The 23,005-nt window shown below is 36.8% G+C and overlaps 1 protein-coding gene across 1 annotated transcript in view; it reads left to right on the top strand.

Annotated features, from left to right (window-relative positions):
• Window positions 1–23,005, top strand: part of ADAMTS19 (ADAM metallopeptidase with thrombospondin type 1 motif 19) — a 248,373-nt gene that overhangs the window by 170,846 nt on the left and 54,522 nt on the right. The window contains exons 14-15 of the mRNA XM_059173349.1: window positions 1,320–1,440; window positions 9,011–9,091. Of these exons, the coding sequence (XP_059029332.1) occupies window positions 1,320–1,440; window positions 9,011–9,091 (202 nt within the window). The remainder of the gene's footprint in view (window positions 1–1,319; window positions 1,441–9,010; window positions 9,092–23,005) is intronic.

Consider the following 23,005-nt stretch of genomic DNA (forward strand, 5'->3'; position numbering starts at 1 on the left):
TGTATTTGCCAAGAAAAAAGCTAGGGATAGAGCATTAGAGTTGTGTTTATCATTTCAAAACCACTCTAAACTCTACCATAATTTTTTCCTCAATTGTACATAAATGAAAGAATTTTTTTTCAGGTCTTTTTATGGCTGCTGCTTAGTGAACTCTTCTGTACATTTGTTGTGTTTGGAGAACTTCCTATGGTGGCCACCTCTTTCATCTGTGACATTCTCTTTATTTCTCCCTGAATAAGCTTTGATTTGCAGATCAAACTTCTGACACTGATAGATCCTCCTTGATAAAAGGAAAGGATGCTCTATTATGCAGGTTTAATGTGATTTTGGCTTTCTCAGAATATTCATCACACAGCTGCATTTTATAATCTGCTTACTTTCCTCACCTGAACACCAACTACAGAAAAAGACTCTGTTTTTGTTCATGTTTTATTTAAGATGTTAAAAATTCCTCTAAAATAACTGTAACCTTACAAATGGGTGTTATCATCAATCTCTCTCGCAACTCCTTGATTAAGGGTAATGGAATAATCATGCCATTTAGTTCTGACAATACTGACATACTAAATTCTGCCCTTTGAGTCTGTACAACTTTGCAAATTATTAGCATATTTTCTGAACATCAATGGGAGACCAAAATTAATCCCTTGAAAAGAGTCAGTGATTTTATCCCAGAAAATTCATATTAACATAATTCTTTTGGAATCAAATTAAAATGCGTTTCCCCACTGTTCATATTTTCTTACAGCAGCCATGGGTCCGTGTGTTGTAAGCGGCCTTCCCCACATTCATGTGCCGGATGCCAAAGAAGATGGGGATAGAAGCTGATTTGTGAATTGTAGTGAAAATAAACATTCACATTTGATTTTCACAAAGTTAATATTTAATATCAGACTTTGCTTTGCAACCACCTTAAGAAGTGAAGTCTTCACATAACAAAGTGTATCTGTTCTATGTTAAGTAGGATGAAGTCGATTAATAATATTGTATTTAATAGAAATGTGATTTCCTTTGGGTTTTATATAAATTGAACGTGTCCCAATCACGTTTTTCCAAATTGCTTTAGGTTACCATTTAATTCTTAATATGGGAAAAATACCCTCATCACTGTCCTGCTATTTGGTCACTTTATTGACGACATCATTTGACATGAGCTTGCTCTATTAGTTTGCACCAGAGAATGTGACCTTTTACTAATCTGTCAATTCAATATGTCTAGTCTGGAGATAATAGGTTTGTTCTAAATTAGTGATTAAAAAAAGAAAAAGGGAGGGGGAAAAAAGCTCACTTTATGGTCTACTGTCAATCTCTTGTTACAGAAAGTTGGCTGCGATGGTTTATTAGGTTCTCTCGCCAGGGAAGATCACTGTGGTGTGTGCAACGGCAATGGAAAATCATGCAAAATCATTAAAGGGGATTTTAATCATACTAGAGGAGCAGGTAATTATTTTTTAAAAAATTTTTTCAGAATTACTAATCCTAACAGTCTTTGGGAACGGAGAGATTACACTGCAGTTGACTTAGAAATCACAGTTCTTACTCCCTAATTGAAGACTTTTGTAATGGGGATTGAGTGATTTTTTTGTGATGACATATGATACATGTGACAGGAACCAGAGCCCGTGTCCCATTAATGTAAATATGAAGTCATCTGTTATGCATTTAATATATTGGAGCAGAAAGGGAATAATCTAATTTGCATTCGCTAATGTTATCAGGTTTCTTCAGACCTTATTCTCCAATGTGAAGCATGATATCTAATGGAGAATAATGATTTGTAACAGCCTGGAGCAGCTATATTGAGAGTATCAGTCTTCAGGTTTTCAGCTTTCAGTTTTGTTTGTTTTTCCTTAATGTTTTCATTCAATTTGAAGGAATGCAATTTTGGAAATAGAGTCTGTAGCAGTGTAGCATAATGAAAACGATAACAGGGAGAGTCAGGAAATGTAGGATAAAGTTCCAGATATATCAATAGTGGGAAGTCATCCTCTCCTCTCTTGTATCCTTATTTAAAATACTGGTACTGGGGCGCCTGGATGGCTCAGTGGGTTAAAGCCTCTGCCTTCGGCTCAGGTCATGATCCCAGGGTCCTGGGATCGAGCCCCACATCGGGCTCTCTGCTCTGTAGGGAACCTGCTTCCTCCTCTCTTTCTGCCTGCCTCTCTGCCTACTTGTGATCTCTGTCTGTCAAATAAATAAATAAGATATTAAAAAAAAAAAATACTGGTACTCCAGGGATGTGAGAATGAAATGACCATGAAAGATCCACGTAGTGTGAGTTTTAAAGTACCCACAACAAAAAGTGATAGGTTTGTTGTACTGACATATAACAACCCACGGGTTTGCTTTCTATGTAGAAAACACCTATCCAGTAGAAAACACTGGGAGTAAGCAGACATTTACATTAGCATCTTACCTGGATGTCTTCTCAACTATCTTTAGTATTTATGATTATATTTTCATCATTATTAGTATGCTTCTATTATATTCCTCAGTTTTTTTCCCATTTTAAATTCTTTCAAATATCAAAAAAATCTGAGACCAAAGAATGTTTTAGTTTGAATACAAACAGTGATCCATTTTTGTCTGAATAATTAAGAAAACTGAGTTCATTCTAGATACAAGAGGCCTTCAGAAAAACAAATGTAGACACAGCCCTCTAAAGCTGAATATAAACTTTTGCTGGGCCCCAGCTGAATAAAAGATAAGTGAGCTTGAAGATTTTGAAGCCTAAAAATAACTGAAGCCCAGGGTAAATTGCAGATCAAAATCTCAACCTCCAAAGCTGTGAAAAATGCGACAGGTCCTACAAGTCAAAATCCACCACTACTCATTTAGAAAAGTTATACTTTGCCATAATAGCCTTTCAGACTTTCAACTAAGAAGTACAATTATAATGAGCTTTACAGGATGATTGCAGCAGAGGGGGGCTTACAGTATAGAAGTTCAAATGAAGTCTGAAAGAACAAAGATTTTTTTAAAGATACAAGAATTTTTTAAAGAATATTCTTGCATGGTTATTTAGTATGCATGGAAACAGTTCACTGAAGATTACTGGTATACATTCAGAACTAACATCTTTATTTCGTTGTAGTAACAGTTTGTTTTTCCACTAAGCATAGAAAGCAGAAATGCCAGTTTAAAAATTAGTGATGCTTTTCATCTGACTGCATTTGTGTGGGTACGTTTTCCCCCAGATTTCTAGTTCAAACCTTTGTTTTTATTGCACTTTGATTTCACTTTTGTTCATTTGTTCATTTTCTACAGGTAATTCATGTTAATGGAAGCTATTATTTGGAAAATGTCTGAGACGCCTAAGATACTGGGATTATCGGAGACTAATAATGTTGCTTTTTTCCTTTCAACTCTATGCTAGTTTCACGTGACTCTCAGTGAAGAGACCAGAATTGTTAGCTTGGACCATAAGATCCTGCATGGTGTTGTTTCTACCTGTCTTTCCAGCATCATCTCACACCAGCATTCCTTTTGATTCTAGATTTCTTATAGATGCTCAAACTCACCATGCTCCCTCTGGCATCTGGTATTTAAAAATATGGTTCTGTGAGCTTTCTCTTACCTTCACTGGCTCATTTCTAGACACCACTTAGATCTCAGTTCAAATGGCCCTTCTTCAGTGAGCACTGGGCAAACTCTACCTCCCATCACTAACAAGTTGGTTAAGGATACCATATTTGTGTCATACCTAGAGAGGCTCTAATCACATTTGTTAGGTTTACATTTCCTCGTCTCTCTTTCCCCACTAGTCTTTAAAAGATGAATCCAGACAAATCTCATTACTACTTTTATTTAACACCATATTACAAATGACCAGCATAGTGTGTGATCCATTAATACTTATTAACATAATTAATAACAAAACATTATTTTTTAGCGAGTTTAAAGAACAAAAACCTGTGTAAGTCCTTAATTATATCATGGGCTTCCTCTCCTTGTGACTTAAGAATGTTTCTCTGGAGACAATTTTATCCTTATAGTTTATGGGCTTCCTAGAATTTCTTGAAGAAATTGAAGGCTTCTTTGGTCCAGTTGGCCATGCTCACTGTATATATTGTATGAGCAACACATGTGCAGACACATGTGGGTGTTTTCAGTCCCTGTGCTCTACTTAGAGTTTGCTAAATCATTTTTGTTGGAGCTAGAAAATAAGCTTGAGGAGGGTTTTTTTTCTTAGTGCATTTATTATGTCTTTCATTTCAACTTGCCTAGCTGCAGGATAAGTTTTTAAAGGAATTTTTAAAGATAAATTGTATTTTTGGCTGGTTGTGGAATTAGATAGCTAACCATATACACTAGGAAGAAATGAGCATAAAATGTGTTACTCTTTTTTAAAGATTTTATTTATTTATTTGACAGAGAGAGAGAGAGCTCACAAGTAAGCAGAGAGGCAGGCAGAGAGAGAGAGGGAAGCAGGCTCCCTGCTGAGCAGAGAGCCCAATGTAGGGCTCAATCCCAGGACTCTGAGATCATGACCAGAGCCAAAGACAGAGGCTTAGCCCACTGAGCCACACAGGTGCCCCAAATGTGTTATTCTTAATGGAAGAGATGATGATACTGATCCTGTATAAGGAACACATGCTCTTAGACTTTTTGTTTGTATGTTTGGCACAGAAGGAGGAGAGTTATACTGTTACGTATTCTATTTTATGAAATAGAAACAGCGGGTCATAGCTAGAAGCCCATGGTAGAATCAGACAGCTCTGAAGTCAGCTAATTACTGACAAAGCAGTCTTGAAAATGGTATTTTTTTTCTTCCCTCTACCTTTATTTTCTCATCTATCAAGTGAGAAATGTAGTATCTACCATGGATGTTATCATTACAATTAAATGAAAAATTTATGTCAATTGCCTATAATAGTGTCTAGCACATAGCAACTGTTCAAAATGTGAAATTTATCATTATTACTATCATGAAGATAATGACTGCTGTTGGAATTTTAAGAGGTCTGCTTAAGAACGGGATCTCTGTTAAGTAGGATGTTTCTTTTTTTTTTTTTTTTCCTAAGATTTTATTTCTTTATTTGACAGACAGAGATCTAAAGTAGGCAGAGAGGCAGGCAGAGAGAGGGTGGAAGCAGGCTCCCTGCTGAGCAGAGAGCCCGATGCGGGGCTCGATCCCAGGACCCTGGGATCATGACCCGAGCCAAAGGCAGATGCCTAACCCACTGAGCCACCCAGGTGCCCCAAGTAGGATGTTTCTGTGTACAAAACCAACTATCCAACATGAGGATCAAATTTACGACATTGACATCACAGACTTTATTCATAAACTGCTAAACTTGGCAATGGCCACCCTCGTATTCACTGATTTAAATATATGTTAACTAACTGGAATTTAAATCAAAACTTGCCCAAAAGTGCATTCTTAATTGTGCTAAGTGATTTAATTATTGAAAACTATTTAGGCCCCCCAGTCATTGACTATGGCTAAGACTTCAAATGTCTTCGCTCAGTATTTCTCTCCCTCCCTTTCTTCTTTAAACTCAGTCTAACTAATCTGTCCTTTAAGCCATTCCAGCTGAGTAATAGAGAATTGCTCCAGATGAATCTATGAACTTTAGATATAATTGGTGTCCTAATGCACAGCAAACTCCTGAGTTTACTGCTAAACCCAAATAGGAATTGACAGTTACTCCATTTCTCTCTCTCTCTAGACTCTTCTTTCTTAACATCCTGAAATTTAACATCATCTCCAAATACTTCACTAAATTCCTTTGCTCAGAGATGAACAGTCACCTCTTGATTGTAACCTGATGGGCTATCCGTTGTCACCTTTCTCTTTGATTATTGTATAGCTTTTGACACCACTGACCAACGGCTCTGTTAGAGATAATCCAATCCATAGGATTCCATCTCACCAAAACAGTCAGATCTCCATCTTCTTGTGATGATTCCTTCTCTGGATTCTTTTTTATTTTCAGCCTGTTGAAAACTATGGCTGTCCTAGGTTGAGTCCTTCTCTTCGTTTTCTCCAGTTACTTTCATGGCTGATATTACTGCCTCACAAAAGTACTCCCCTCACCTGTTTTTGTCTGGAGTTCCAGAAGTTCCACAGTTCTTAGCAGATATTTTTACTAATGTGTTACGTAGTTTTATTAAGTGCAAATTGCAAAGTCAAACTTATCAGATTACTACCAAAACTTGACTTCCATGTTCTTACAAACTATGGCTGCATTCTCACAGAAGTAAGAAGAATGCATTTGTGTTCAGTGTTTATTTCCCCACTTTCTACTGGTTATCAAGTTCAGAATTTTTTTTTTTTTTTCTTCACAGGGCCCTATAGTCTTTCTTCCTTAGCCTCTCATATTCCTGGGATTTTTACATTAGCTTCCTGGTAACTGTTATGTACAACTATATCCCCAGGCATCCTGAATACTGCTGTCAGATAAAGCTTCTCCAAGCCAGGGGTGCCTGGATGGCTCAGTGGGTTGAGCCTCTGCCTTTGGCTCAGGTCATGATCTCAGGGTCCTGAGATCAAACCCTTCCTAGGGCAGTCTGCTCAGCGGGGAGCCTGCTTTCCCCTCTCTCTCTGCCTGCCTTTCTACCTACTTGTGATTGATATCTCTCTCTCTCTCTCTCTCTCTCTCTCTCTGTGTCAAATAAATAAATTAATTTAATTTAATTTAAAAAGCTTTCCCAAGACATTGTTCACATGAATCACTTCAGTGTATTGGGCATGCATTAAAACCCTCTTTAGCAGAGACATATTCTAACATCTCCTCTTTCTGACAGAATTATTTTATTGACATGCTACTAAAAATATTACTGAGTCTCTTACTTTCCCTTTCATACAGCAAACTCATACTTTTTCTATACATATCCAAATCCTGCCCATTCTTCAGAGATGGTTCATCTGTTTATTTTTTGGTGAAGCTTTCTTGACTCTCTGAAATGTTTTGTGAATTAGAGTGATTCTGGCTGATGCTAGTGTTTCTCAAACATGAGTCATGTATATAACACTTTAAAAGGAAAACAAGAAAAAAAAATCCCACTTCTATGAATTAAAAAGAGCAGTGAACCTTTCGAGTGAGATGTGATCAGGTTAAGAGGACAGTTGAAACATGGGTTTATACTCCTAAGCAGGGAATTAACCATATCATCTTGCATATGATCTCTTTTACATAATTTTGGAAGTTTTTTGAAGTCATATTTGTGCAAGGTATTTTTGCCTTTTCTTCCCAATTTCATTATGAGCTCACTGAGTGCCCAGATCTTCTTACTGTACTTTTGTGTATACATTGGCAGTAAGCATTTGTTTCTATTTTCATTACTGCCTATTTTGTTCATGTATCAAAGTGATAGTGCTTGTGTGGTTTGGTGTTACTAAAAATGGTTAAATTGGATGAGCAGCATTTGCTAATAGAAATTATTATTTGAAAAGCTCATGCCCCAAATTCCAGCCACTGCCCCCAGGTGGGGTGTATGCTACCTTTGGCTATATACCAATAATTGTAAACCTTTTCAGGAATTTGAATAATTAGGCAACAGATGACAATTCTGGGATTCGTTATAGTGCCTTTTTATTTTATTTTTATTTTTTTTAAGATTTTTTAATTATTTATTTGACAGACATAGATCACAAATAGGCAGAGAAGCAGGCAGAGAGAGAGGAGGAAGCAGGCTCCCTGCTGAGCAGAGAGCCTGATGCAGGACTTGAACCCAGGACCCTGGGATCGTGACCCAAACCGAAGGCAGAGGCTTTAACCCACTGAGCCACCAGGCACCCCTATTGTGCCTTTTTAAAACTAACTTTGCCCATCATCCATGGACATTAAGGAGGGTAATTGTAGTGATGATCACTGGGTGTTGTATGTACGTGATGTATCACTAAATTCTACACCTGGAACTAATATTATACTGTATGGTATCTATTGGAATTTAAATAAAAACTTTTTAAAAAATTCCAAAAAACACCCCCTAACTTTAAAGTTAGACTCTCATCAGATATATGGAACTACCCAGATATTGAGAAGAATATTAAATATTATTATATATATCATATGTTTTATAATTTAAGATGTAACTATTCAGCTATAAGGTGTCTACTCTATCACTATTCTGCACTAAAGTCTTAATTTTTACTTCTTCTGCACACTCTCTTCTGTCTCATTTTATTTTATTATCTTATTTCATTTTATTACATTCGTATCGTCTGCTGAAAAATCTTTCCTAAGAAACATCTACATGTGTCTTCCTTCTAGCTGTTTTTTTATTTTTTATTTTTTTAATTTAATTTTATTTTTTCAGTGTTCCAAGATTCATTGTTTATGCACCACACCCAGTACTCCATGCAACACATCCCTTCCATAATACCCACCACCAGTCTCACCCATTCTCACACCCCCTTCCCCTCCAAAACCCTCAGTTTGTTTCTCAGAGTCCACAGTCTCTCATGGTTCGTCTCCCCCTCTGATTTATCCCAATTCACCTTGATACGCCAGATTTCTTGGTGTGGCCTGACACTTATTTGTCTTCAGCCCCAGTTTCCAAACCCTTTGTTAGTTTCCTAAGGGAGTACTTGGTCTCTCTTGTCCTACACTCAGCCACCCAGAGACCTGATCCCGCCAGCTGTATTCTCTCCAGCTGCTTTTCCTTCTTCCCCACACATTCTAACTTAAAGGGGTTTCATGAACAAAATCTGAGGCTATTTGCTTTGTTCCAAGATCTACTGTGTTTCTGAATGGGCTGGACAATTGTGCTTTTTTTCACTCTACTTCATAAGCTATCAATGAACTTCGCTTTTTTTTTTTTTTTAACATAACATACAATTACCTGCTTTCCCTTATAATAGTGCCATAGACTCAACATATTTCCAAGAAAATTCTCCACTTGAAATTATGACAGCTTTTGTATACAACTTTCTTTCTTTGCGTATTATTGAAATTTCATAGCAAAAACCAAAACCAAAAGGAAAGGGGGGGGGACAAGTCAATTAAGAAAAGAGATCTCAAAAGAACTCGTGATTTATTTCTTGTTTTATTGACTCTTACAGGTTATGTAGAAGTGCTGGTGATACCTGCTGGAGCAAGAAGAATCAAAGTTGTGGAGGAAAAGCCGGCACATAGCTATTTAGGTAACCTGACACAGAGCCAATCCAAGTACGAGTCCCCCTCCCTCCACCCTGACAGTTGTCTGATGACAAGGACATCAATCTGTTTCTAGTTACATGTTTGAATTTCCCAGGAAGCACCTCCTGTCATATCAAGTAGGAATTTCTTTCCTTCTCTCCCAGGGACTTACCAGAGCAAAAGCAATCTGGTTGTCTATGTTTTTGGGAGAGTATAAATTGCTTCCACATGTTAGTCCATGTTTTAAAAAAAAAATTCATTGGAGGGTTTAGGTGTGTTTTATTTCATACATATGCACATATATATTTCATAAATATATTTGTTTCATACATACATACACATATATATTTATTGCATGTGCAAATGCATATATGTGTGTATGTATATACATATATATGAATGATTACTTTACAAATAGAAAATCTTGTGGGATTCTCAAAAACATTCTGATATACTGAACAGATTTAATCTCTTAAGGGGAACTGTCTCTTGCCTCACTTAAGGTATTTTCACCTATGAAGAGAGTATTTTAAATTTTTTAGTGTTGTATGTGGAAAGAATTGTTTCAGCTCTTTTAATTAGGCTAGTTAGTGATTTTAAATATGTAAAAGAAAATACACAGTTGCCAAAATATGTATTGTTTATATATCAAAATTAGAAACCCATTAAGTCATGTGAAATGATTGTCTATAGTCATGGCATCCCTGGATAAAGGGATCTAATGTGATTAGGTCTGATAAAAGAGTAAAGCTTCTCCCAGAATTTAAACATTGTATTTACATTATCTTTAAAGAAAGCCCACATGTCTCTTTTTTTCTTAACAGAAATAATGTTCTCATTATTCTTTCTCAAAAGAAATAATATCCCAAGGGAAACACTTTGTACATGGAAAATAACCCAACATTATATGATTGTTTCTACTTTGCAACATTAAAAATAGTCTGCTCTTGGATTTAATTATTTTTCTCATTAGGGTTTGCTTTCTAGGAGTAGGAAAATATGAGGAAAGGGGACAGTGAAAGAAATCCTTTGTCATGTGACACACTCATTAGTTTGTTATTACTAATTAATTTCATTTCATTTACCTTTACCAGCTAGGTTTTTAAATTCATTTTAAGTGCAAGTGAATCATCCCAGATAATCCAAAGTGTGATTAAAACTAATCCCCGGTTTTTGAAGACACTGTGCGAAACCTGGACAATTTCAGGATATTCATTCAATAGCCAATAATTGGCTCTTACATGTGGGAATATGTTTTCTTTTTTCCAAACTGGAAAGGAATATGGATGCCTCAAATGGAATGTTCTCATATTATGTAAAACTTGATATTGTACTATGATTTTTTTTAAATTTTATTTATTTATTTGATAGACAGAGATCACAAGTAGGCAGAGAGGCAGGCAGAGAGAGAGAGAGAGGAGGAAGCAGACTCTCACTGAGCAGAGAGCCCGATGCTGGGCTCGATCCCAGGACCCTGAGATCATAACCTGCGCTGAAAGCAGAGGCTTAACGCTCTGAGCCACCCAGGCACCCCTTGTACTATGATTTTTTTTTAATTTTTTATTTTTTATAAACATGTTTTTATCCCCGGGGGTACAGGTCTGTGAATCACCAGGTTTACACACTTCACAGCACTCACCAAAGCACATACCCTCCCCAATGTCTATAATCCCACTCCCTTCTCCCAAACCCCCTCCCCCCAGCAACCCTCAGTTTGTTTTGTGAGATTAAGAGTCACTTATGGTTTGTCTCCCTCCCAATCCCATCTTGTTTCATTGATACTTCTCCTACCCACTTAAGCCCCCATGTTGCATCACCACTTCCTCATATCAGGGAGATCATATGATAGTTGTCTTTCTCTGCTTGACTTATTTCGCTAAGCATGATACGCTCTAGTTCCATCCATGTTGTCACAAATGGCAAGATTTCATTTCTTCTGATGGCTGCATAGTATTCCATTGTGTATATATACCACATCTTCTTGATCCATTCATCTGTTGATGGACATCTAGGTTCTTTCCATAGTTTGGCTATTGTGGACATTGCTTCTATAAACATTCGGGTGCACGTGCCCCTTTGGATCATTACGTTTGTATCTTTAGGGTAAATACCCAATAGTGCAATTACAAATCAAAACCACAATGTACTATGATTTTTAATAACTTAACAAATGTGGCTAAAAGAACCAGCCAGTTTTACAAATGGGGCATCTCCATGCTCTAATTCCTTACTTCCTAGGCTCTTCGACCAATCCAGTTTTGTTTCTGTCTCCCTTCTGTCAAAGGGAGTTAATATAAGGTCAATAAATGCCTCCATATTAATACATCCAATGGTCACCATTCATTCAATACTTTCTTCTTTTGACCTGGAAGACTTGAGGCTCCCTGCTTCATTGGATGTCCCTTACTGGTCTCTTCCAATGGATTCTCTTCCCCTACATGTTTTCTCTATGTTCCCATACTGTGGGTTTCAAGCCTGGGCCCTGCCCCCTTCCTTGCTGTCTTGTCTCCCTAGGGTATCCCATCTAGCTCCATTGCTTGACATGTTTATTGGGTATAAATTATCAAATTTCTTGTGTACCTCAGAAATAATAAGTCTAAGTCAAAAATTGTATTCCCACCCCATGCTGAAACTTCTTCCTCCTTCAGTTTACCCCGCTATAATCTGTGTCACTGTATGAGTGTCTTAGGACTTCTCTATCAAGTATCACTCATCTAGTGTTTTAAACATATTCTCTCACAGTTCTGGAGGCCATAATGGTTTCACTGGACCAAAAATCAAGGCATCTGCAAAGCTGTGCTCTCTCTGGAGATCCTATTCCTTGCCTTCTCCAGCTCCTGGCAGCGGCTAGCATTCTTTGGCTTGTGACTGCATCATTCCACTGCCTGCCTCCCTAGTGTCTTTGACATCTCCTGTTTGTCTGTCTTCAAAGCTCTCTCCTCCTACCTCTTATAAGGACACATGTGATTGTATTTCAGACCCACTTGGACTATCCAGAATAATCTCCCCATGTCAAGATCCTTAATCATATCTGCCAAGTTATTTATTTATTTGCCATATAAGTTGGCATTTGTAGGTTCCAGGGATTCAGAAACTGGTATCTTTTTTTTTTCATTAATAGCATTTATTTTTTAACTGAGTTGAAATACATGCAACATAAAATTTACCATCTTAACTATGTTAAGTGTACATTTCAGTGGCTCTGAGTGTATCACTTTGTTTTACAACCACCACTGCCATCCAACTCCAGAATGGTTCTCATCTTGCAAAACTGAAACTCTGTCTCCATTAACGGTAACACTCCAGCCATTCCCTTCTCCTCCCATCCCTTGGTAGCCACCAAGGCTTTCTATCTTCATGAATTTGACCACTCTGCACATGTGGATATTCTCTATATGCAGAATCTCTTCTTTTGTTCTTTCATAACAATAGTAGGTGTTCTTTTGTGACTATCATATATCACTTAAGATAATGTTCTCAATAATTAATCATGCTATTGCATGTGTCAAAATTTCTTTCCTTTTTAAGGCCAAATAATATTTCATTATATACATAGACCACATTTTGCTTATTCATTCATTCATTCATGGATACTTGGGCTGCTTCCACTTGTTAGCTGTTGTGAATAATACTACTGTGAACATGGGTGTATAGATTGTACAGATGTCTCTTCAAGATCCAGCTTTTCATTCTTTTGAATAGATTCCCAGAGGTAGAATTTCTGTATCTTATGGTAATTCTATTTCTCATTTTTTTTGAATGGCCACACCCTTTTCCACAGTTCTGCATTATTTTCCATTACCACCAACAGTGTGCAAGGGTTCCAGTTTCTGTATTTTTTACTAACTCTTTAAAAAAAAAAGTTTTTATTTATTTATTTGAGAGAGATAGACAGCAAGAGAGAGAGAGCAAACAGTAGCAGTGGGGAGGGGCAGAGGGAGAAGAACAGGCTGCCCACTAAGTAGGGAGTCCCACACAGGACTCAATCCCAGGACCCTGGGATCTTGACCTAAGCCGAAGACAGATGTTTAACTGACTGAGGCACCCAGTGCCCCAGCTCTTACCAACTCTTGTGGTTTTCCCTTTATTCTGGTAGTAGCCATCTTAATGGGTGTGAGGTGATTTTTTTGTGTGGTTTTGTTTTGCACCTTCCTAATGATTAGTGAAGCTGAAAATCTTTTCATGTACTTCTTGGTCATTGACATATCTTCTATGAAGAAATGTCTATTCAAGTCTTCTGTCCATTTTTGAAATAAGTTACTTGATTCATTGTGGCTGTTGATGACGATAAGTTTTAGGAGGTCGTTGTACGTTCTGGATATTAACCCCTTATGAGATAAATGATTTCAAATATTTTTTCCCATTCTGTTACTGGTATCTTTTGATACACAAAAGTTTTTTATTTTCATGAAGCTTATCTGTTTTTCTTTTGTCACCTGTGCCTTTGATGTCATGTCCAAGGAGTCACTGCCGAATTCAATATTGTAAAGCTTTTGCCTTATGTTTGCTTCTAAGACGTTTATGGTTTCAGGTCTTACATTTAGATCTTTGATCCATTTGAGTTAATTTTTGTAGATAGTGTTAGTCAAGTGTACAACTTCATTTTTCTGCATGTGGATACTCCGTTTTCCCAGTACCACTGATAGAAAGAGTGTTCTTTCTCTGTTGAACAATCCTGGCACCCTTGCAGAAAGTCATTTGGCTCCGTATGCAAAGGCATATGCTGAAGTATGCTGAAGTCTCTATTCTATTCCATTTGTCTATATATCTGTTTTTTTGTTTTGTTTTCATTTTATTTTATTTTGTTTCTTTTCAGTGTTCCAGCATTCATTGTTTATGTATATCTCTGTTTTTATGTCAGCAGCACACTGTTTTGATTACATTAGCTTTCTAGTAAGTTTTCATATCAGGAAGTGTGAATTGCCAGCTTTGTTCCTCTTTTTCCAGTTTGTTCTGGTTATTCAGGGTTACATGAAAATCCATATGAATTTTAGAAAGGTTTAATTATTTCTGTAAAAAAGGCCATTGGAAATTTGCTAAGGATTGCACTGAATTTGTAGATCAAAATTTGATAACATTGACATCTTAACAGTACTAAGTCTTCCAATCCATGAACCTGGGATGTGTTTCCATTTATTTCCATTTATTTATGTCTTCTTTAATTCTTTCTGGTTTTTGTTATTGTGTAAGTCTTTTACCCCCTCAATTGAGTTAATTATTTTTGATACTATTGTACATGGGTTGCTTTCTTAATTTCCTTTTCAGATTTTACATTGCTAATATATAGAAATGCAGCTACCTTTCTTTGTGTTGACTTTGTATCATGCGACTTTTAAAACAGGCTCTCTTGTATGTGTGTGTAGAATCTTTAGGGTTTTCTACATAGAAGGAAGATGTATCATCTGCAATCAGAAATGATTGTATTTCTTCTTCTCTGATTTGAATGCCTTTTATGTTTGTGAATTCGGTTTGCTGCTTTATTGAGAATTTTTATGTTGGTGTTCATAAGAGAAATTGGTCTGTAGTTTTGTTTTTGTATCTGTGTGTTTTTGTCTGGCTTTGGTAGCAAAGAATGAGTTACACCTCAAACTGTATGTTAGGAAGTCTTCCCTCCAATTCACTTCTTGGAGAATATGAAGATTGATGTTAGTTCTTCTTTAAACATTTTGTAGAGTTTGCCAGTGCAACCATAACATCCATCGCTTCTTTTTGGGGGGATATTTTTGATTATTGATTCGGTGTCCTTACTAATCGTAGATATTTTTAGGATTTCTATTTCTTTGTGATTCAGTCTTTGTAAGCTTTGTGTTTCTAGGAATTTGTACATTTCATTTAGGTTATACAATTTGTTATCATACAGATTTTTAAAATTTTTGTTGAGGTATAGTTGACATACAATGTTATATTAGTTTCAGGTGCACAATACATCAGTGAGTTCTGTCAGTTACTCAAATGTATCACTTTCTCTCCATAACCACTGCCGCCCTGTCCTGCTTACTCTCCTTTGGAGTATTTATCACCATCATTGTCTGAGCTGTCTAATCTGTCCATATGTGGGCTTTTACACTGTGGATCTCCATGGTTAATTCTGAAGGCAGAGATCCTGTTGCACAGAGCTTCACTAGGAAAAACTCAAGCAGACTCTGGCACACAGAAAATAATAAAGACTTTTTATGAGTGAATTTTAATTAAGAAAAGATGGTTCATACTTGTGTCGTAATTAGTCATGGGCCAGTTCATTAAATATATCTGTTAAGTGAATCTTCACATCTCTATGAAGTAGACATCACTATATATATATTTCTTTAATCAGAGACTAGAGGACAAGAGAGTTTTAAGTTTCTTTCCCAAGATCATACATCTAAAAAAGCTGTGATCTTGAATTTCAAACCAGGCAGTGTGGCCATAGTATCTGATTCCTAGTGTTCCTTTTTACTTTTTCTTTTTTATTCATAGTGTCTCACAGTAATACACTTGTGATTTTAGGGTACATGTCATATATGAACACGTTGTCTTTGAACTTGCCCCCAAACTCCCTTCTTTCCTCCTTGTCTTAATTAATGAGATCAATTGTGTACAGCTAACTCAGGCGAATACAAATTATGAAAAGATAGTTTTCTTCTCTTAAGTTCATCCAGATCCCATCTTCTTTCCCTGATGCATATCTCTAAACATAAATATCCAAACTACTTTTTCTTCTGAAAAGAAAATTAATTTAACATGGAATCACATGTCTATGTTAAGTATCTGGCCTCATTATTGTCAGTTTTCTTTGTACTTAGAATTAGGCATAAGTTTCTAGGGTCTTTTACTTTACAAGGAAACAGCATGAGTGCTTTTGAACACTCATAAATGCTACTAAAGAGATTAGGGTTGAAAATATAATGTGTTGCCATGTTTATTCAAGAACCCCACTAAGTTTTCTTCTCAACTGAGGAAATCACTTTTCCTGATGAATTAAGGGAAGGGTGCAAGAATGAAGACAAAGTGACCACTTGCATAATCCTATCAAAGAATGGGAATGGAAAGAACCCAATAACTTCTAGAGACACTGAAGAAGTTGAGCACATGAAACTTTTGCAAATGGATGTGTTGATAGAAGACAAGATTCAAGGATGACTTTTAGGTTTCTGGATTAAACACCTGGGCAAATAAATGGCATTTAGTGAGCTAGCACACATGGTTGGGGACAAATTTGGGGAAAAAATGATGCAGTATTTAAATCCTAGATTTTAAGTCTCAAATATTAAATTTCAAGTCTATTATAGAGAATACATATCATAAAGCACATTTCTTAAAGACCTCTTCAGGCACTGGAAGGAAGTTATTGAAAAATCATCTTTTTTCTGAAATAGCATAAGGAAAAATAGATTATTTCCTGGCAAGCTGATCATTCTTTAACAAATTAACTCATCTACATAAAGCTATATATTATCTCAAAGGGGACAGTTAAATACCTCCCAATACAATTATTCTTTTTCATTACTTTCTGAGTTGTATTCTTATACATAATCATTATCTGTACCTCTGAATATCATGGCTCAATTGTTTTGTTAAAAATTAATGAGAAAGTCTAAAATGGGTAGGAGTTCAGATGGACTATACATTATAGCTTTAAAAAATCATTATAGCTTAGGACATTTAAAAGCCTAAAAAAATAAAGGTCATATGGGTCCACTTACCTTGCCTGCAGTTTTGCATACAAACCACTATGGAAAAACTTTTCATTAAGAAAAATTTAAAATGTTGAGCAAATTAGAAGAGGAGGGGAAAAAAACACATTTTAAAGTTACTTCTAAAATGAAAAGAAATTAAGTAACACTCACACACTAAAAACAAAGTTAGAACAGGAAACCAGTATATTAGCCTGACTGAAATCTCACTTATTATTAAACCTGGTGACCAGTTTAGATTTTGAGCACCAAGGCAGACCGTGGACAGAAAACAAAGCCTGAGGCTTTATAAAGTAGAGGCTTGAAAAAGAGACACCTACATAAAGCAAGACCCCAAAGGACTACAAGCTCAGTGTGAAGGAGACATAGAAATGCATTTGCACCATAAAAGGAGAACAAAAGGAAATGTGTATGTATTAACTTTGGTACTCAGTGGAAGTAGAAAATGAACTTCCTTTAAGATTCCAAACCCAAAGCAAATGCTCTATGGCATTATAGCACGAATTTACCCAACTAGGAAGTCCAAAACTCCAAGACGTTTATTTTAATGAATTACCAAGGGGGCAGGCATATACAAATGCAAGTCCTTTTTGAAATAATGCACTTTCGGGCGCCTGGGTGGCTCAGTGGGTTAAGCCGCTGCCTTCGGCTCAGGTCATGATCTCAGGGTCCTGGGATCGAGTCCCGCATCGGGCTCTCTGCTCATCAGGGAGCCTGCTTCCTCCTCTCTCTCTCTCTCTCTCTCTCTCTGCCTGCCTCTCTGCCTACTTGTGATCTCTCTCTGTCCAAAAAAAAAAAAAAAAAAAATGAAATAATGCACTTTCAAACCAGGCCTCAAAGGAATTTTATAAGGTTCAACAAATATAATTTTGTGGTAAATAAATGTTCAGGAAAGACAAAAGGAAATAGATGCAGTAAAAAATAAGGGAGAGCAGAATTAGATATGTATTTGGATCATATACAGAAAATACAAAAACAGTGAAGTTTTAAAATATGAAAAATGGATTTATTTATTTTTTTTTTTAAAAGATTTTTTATTTATTTATTTGACAGAGAGAGATCACAGGTAGGCAGAGAGGCAGGCAGAGAGAGAGGAGGAAGCAGGCTCCCTGCTGAGCAGAGAGCCCGATGCGGGACTCAATCCCAGGACCCTGAGATCATGACCTGAGCCGAAGGCAGCGGCTTAACCCACTGAGCCACCCAGGCGCCCGAAAAATGGATTTAAAAATAAGAATAAACAAAATTGACTAAAAGACATAGTCAAATAACCAAATATAATTTTTAAAATTAAATTTTCAAAATTCAATCAATAAGACTACAAGATTAGGAGAAAAATAACAGAAATACACAGCAAAAAGGAGAAAAGAAAGCATAAAATAAGATGGTATAAATAAAACAAAACATACCAACAGTCTTAAACATTTAAAAACTAAAATTTCTGTTTAAAAGACAAAAATTATCAGACTGGATTTTTAAAAAGTAACTCAGGTATATGGTGTTCATGTAAGATTCAAAAAAACTAAAAATCAAAGAATGGAAAACTATACTAGAAAAAAATACAAACAAAAAGAATTCTGATAGAGCCAAAGTAATGTAAGTCAGAACTCACTGTTTTTAAAGAGTTTTTAAATCATTTTTGAGAGAGAGAGAGCACCAGAGCGTACGTGAGAGACCTGGGAGAGGGGCAGAAGAAGAAACAAGAAGCTCCTTGCTGAGCAAGGAGCCAGATACAAGACTCAATCCCAGGACTCTGAGATCATGACCTGAGCTGGAGGCAGATGCTTAACCAACTGAATTACCCAGGCACCCAAGTCAGAACTCATTTTAAAGGAAAATGCATTATTTGAGTTAAAAAGAACTCACAGAATAATTAAAAAATAACTTAATTCCTCTTTAAGACATTATAATTTTAAAATTGTATAAACCCAGGAATTCAGCTTAAAAGCTCTTAGGCAAAAATTGACAAATCTATTGTCATAGTGAAATCAAACATTAAATAGGGACATGAACTGACTTCCAACCAACATATTTAAATAACACAGAAAAAGAAAATTATCTTTTTCTGTGTTATTTAAATATGTTGGAAAGTAATGCTGGAATAATTGGGTATTAATGTGAGGGGCAAAAACTGAGCTTTAACTCCTACCTCTTATCATACACAACAATTAACTCAAAATGGATTCGAGATATACACAAAAAAGCTAAAACGCTAAAACATCTAGCAAAAAACATAAGAGAGGGGTACCTGGGTGGCCCAGTTGGTTGAGGGTGTGGAACTCTTGGTTTCCACTCAGTTCATGATCTTGGATTTTGGGATCTAGCTCCCACATGGGGCTCCAGGCTTGGTCAGGAGTTTACCTGAGATTCTCTCTCCCTCTCCTTCTGGCCCAACCCCTCACCACTCACATGCTCTGAAGCTTGCACTCACTATCTCTCTCTCTCTCTCTCAAATAAATAAATAAATGAATAAAATCTTCTAAAAAAATGAGAGAAAACCGTCAAGACATTGTGGGTGGCAAAGATTTCTTTACAACAGATATACAAAAATACCGACCCCTTTACCCAAAAATGAATGTGTTTAAGTTAATCAAAAGGGAAACTATTGCTCATTAAAGGACACCATTAAGAAAATTAAAATGTGGGGTGCCTGGGTGGCTCAGTGGGTTAGAGCCTCTGCCTTTGGCTCGGGTCATGGTCCCAGGGTCCTGGGATTGAGCCCTGCATCCGGCTCTCTGCTCAGCGGGGAGCCTGCTTCCCCCACCCCCACCTGCCTCTCTGCCTACTTGTGATCTCTGTCAAATAAATTTTAAAAAAACAAAGACATTCGGGTGCACGTGCCCCTTTGGATCACTACATTTGTATCTTTAGGGTAAATACCCAGTAGTGCAATTGCTGGGTCATAGGGCAGTTCTATTTTCAACATTTTGAGGAGCCTCCATGCTGTTTTCCAGAGTGGCTGCACCAGCTTGCATTTCCACCAACAGTGTAGGAGGGTTCCCCTTTCTCCGCATCCTTGCCAGCTTCTGTCATTTCCTGACTTGTTGATTTAGCCATTCTGACTGGTGTGAGGTGATATCTCATTGTGGTTTTGATTTGTATTTCCCTGATGCCGAGTGATATGGAGCACTTTTTCATGTGTCTGTTGGCCATCTGGATGTCTTCTTTGCAGAAATATCTGTTCATTTCCTCTGCCCATTTCTTGATTGGATTATTTGTTCTTTGGGTGTTGAGTTTGCTAAGTTCTTTATAGATTCTGGACACTAGTCCTTTATCTGATATGTCGTTTGCAAATATCTTCTCCCATTCTGTCAGTTGTCTTTTGATTTTGTTAACTGTTTCCTTTGCTGTGCAAAAGCTTTTGATCTTGATGAAATCCCAATAGTTCATTTTTGCCCTTGCTTCCCTTGCCTTTGGCGTTGTTCCTAGGAAGATGTTGCTGTGGCTGAGGTCGAAGAGGTTGCTGCCTGTGTTCTCCTCAAGGATTTTGATGGATTCCTTTCGCACATTGAGGTCCTTCATCCATTTTGAGTCTATTTTTGTGTGTGGTGTAAGGAAATGGTCCAATTTCATTTTTCTGCATGTGGCTGTCCAATTTTACCAACACCATTTATTGAAGAGGCTGTCTTTTTTCCATTGGACATTCTTTCCTGCTTTGTCGAAGATTAGTTGACCATAGATTTGAGGGTCTATTTCTGGGCTCTCTATTCTGTTCCATTGATCTATGTGTCTGTTTTTGTGCCAGTACCATGCTGTCTTGATGATGACAGGTTTGTAATAGAGCTTGAAGTCCGGAATTGTGATGCCACCAACGTTGGCTTTCTTTTTCAATATCCCTTTGGCTATTCGAGGTCTTTTCTGGTTCCATATAAATTTTAGCATTATTTGTTCCATTTCTTTGAAGAAGATGGATGGTACTTTGATAGGAATTGCATTAAATGTGTAGATTGCATTAGGTACAATAGACATTTTCACAATATTTATTCTTCCAATCCAGGAGCATGGAACATTTTTCCATTTCTTTGTGTCTTCCTCAGTTTCTTTCTTGAGTACTTATAGTTTTCTGAGTATAGATTCTGTGCCTCTTTGGTTAGGTTTATTCCTAGGTATCTTATGGTTTGGGGTCAATTGTAAATGGACTCCTTAATTTCTCTTTTTCTGTCTTGTTGTTGGTGTAGAGAAATGCAACTGATTTCTGTGCATTGATTTTATATCCTGACACTTTACTGAATTCCTGTACAAGTTCTAGCAGTTTTGGAGTGGAGTCTTTTGGGTTTTCCACATATAGTATCAAATCATCTGCAAAGAGTGATAATTTGACTTCTTCTTTGCTGATTTGGATGCCTTTAATTTCCTTTTGTTGTCTGATTGCTGAGGCTAGGACTTCTAGTACTATGTTGAATAGCAGTGGTGATAATGGACATCCTTGCCGTGTTCCTGACCTTAGCAGAAAAGCTTTCAGTTTTTCTCCATTGAGAATGATATTTGCGGTGGGTTTTTCATAGATGGCTTTGATGATATTGAGGTATGTGCCCTCAATCCCTACACTTTGAAGAGTTTTGATCAGGAAGGGATGCTGTCCTTTGTCAAATGCTTTTTCAGCATCTATTGAGAGTATCATATGGTTCTGGTTCTTTCTTTTATTGATGTGTTGTATCACATTGACTGATTTGCAGATGTTGAACCAACCTTGCAGCCCTGGAATAAATCCCTCTTGGTCGTGGTGAATAAACCTTTTAATGTACTGTTGAATCCTATTGGCTAGTATTTTGGTGAGAATTTTCGCATCTGTGTTCATCAAGGATATTGGTCTATAGCTCTCTTTTTTGATGGGATCCGTGTCCGGTTTTGGGATCAATGTGATGCTGGCATCATAAAATGAGTTTGGAAGTTTTCCTTCCATTTCTATTTTTTGGAACAGTTTCAGGAGAATAGGAATTAGTTCTTCTTTAAATGTTTGGTAGAATTCAACCGGGAAGCCATCTGGCCCTGGGCTTTTGTTTGTTTGGAGATTTTTAATGACTGTTTCAATATCCTTACTGGTTATGGGTTTGTTCAGGCTTTCTATTTCTTCCTGGTTCAGTTGTGGTAGTTTATATGTTTCTAGGAATGCATCCATTTCTTCCAGATTGTCAAATTTGTTGGCGTAGAGTTGCTCATAGTATGTTCTTATAATAGTTTGTTCTTATAATAGTTTGGTGTTAATTGTGATCTCTCCTCTTTCATTCATGATTTTATTAATTTGGGTTCTTTCTCTTTTCTTTTTGATAAGTCTGGCCAGGGGTTTATCAATTTTATTAATTCTTTCAAAGAACCAGCTCCTAGTTTCATTGATTTGTTCTATTGTTTTTTTGGTTTCTATTTCATTGATTTCTGCTCTGTTCTTTATGATTTCTCTTCTCCTCCTGGGCTTAGGATTTCTTTCTTGTTCTTTCTCCAGCTCCTTTAGGTGAAGGGTTAGGTTGTGTACCTGAGACCTTTCTTGTTTCTTGACAAAGGCTTGTACCGCTATATATTTTCCTCTCAAGAATGCCTTTGTTGTGTCCCACAGATTTTGAACCGTTGTATTTTCATTATCATTTCTTTCCATGATTTTCTTCAATTCTTCTTTAATTTCCTGGTTGACCCATTCATTCTTTAGAAGGATGCTGTTTAGTCTCCATGTATTTGGGTTCTTTCCAAACATCTTCTTGTGGTTGAGTTCTAGCTTCAGAGCATTGTGGTCTGAAAATATGCAGGGAATGATCCCAATCTTTTGATACCGGCTGAGTCCTGATTTAGGACCCAGGATGTGATCTATTCTGGAGAATGTTCCATGTGCACTAGAGAAGAATGTGTATTCTGTTGCTTTGGGATGAAATGTGCTGAATATATCTGTGATGTCCATCTGGTCCAGTGTGTCGTTTCAGGCCTTTATTTCCTTGTTGATCTTTGCTTGGATGATCTGTCCATTTCAGTGAGGGGAGTGTTAAAGTCCCCTACTATTATTGTATTATTGTTGATGTGTTTCTTTGATTTTGTTATTAATTGGCTTATATAGTTGGCTGCTCCCACGTTGGGGACATAGATATTTAAAATTGTTAAATCTTCTTGTTGGACAGACCCTTTGAGTATGATATAGTGTCCTTTCTCATCTCTTATTATAGTCTTTGGCTTAAAATATAATTGATCTGATATAAGGATTGCCACTCCTGCTTTCTTCTGATGTCCATTGGCATGGTAAATTCTTTTCCACCCCCTCACTTTAAA

The sequence above is a fragment of the Mustela lutreola genome, chromosome 5, assembly GCF_030435805.1.
Source record: "Mustela lutreola isolate mMusLut2 chromosome 5, mMusLut2.pri, whole genome shotgun sequence".
In the NCBI taxonomy this organism is placed as follows: Eukaryota; Metazoa; Chordata; class Mammalia; order Carnivora; family Mustelidae; genus Mustela; species Mustela lutreola.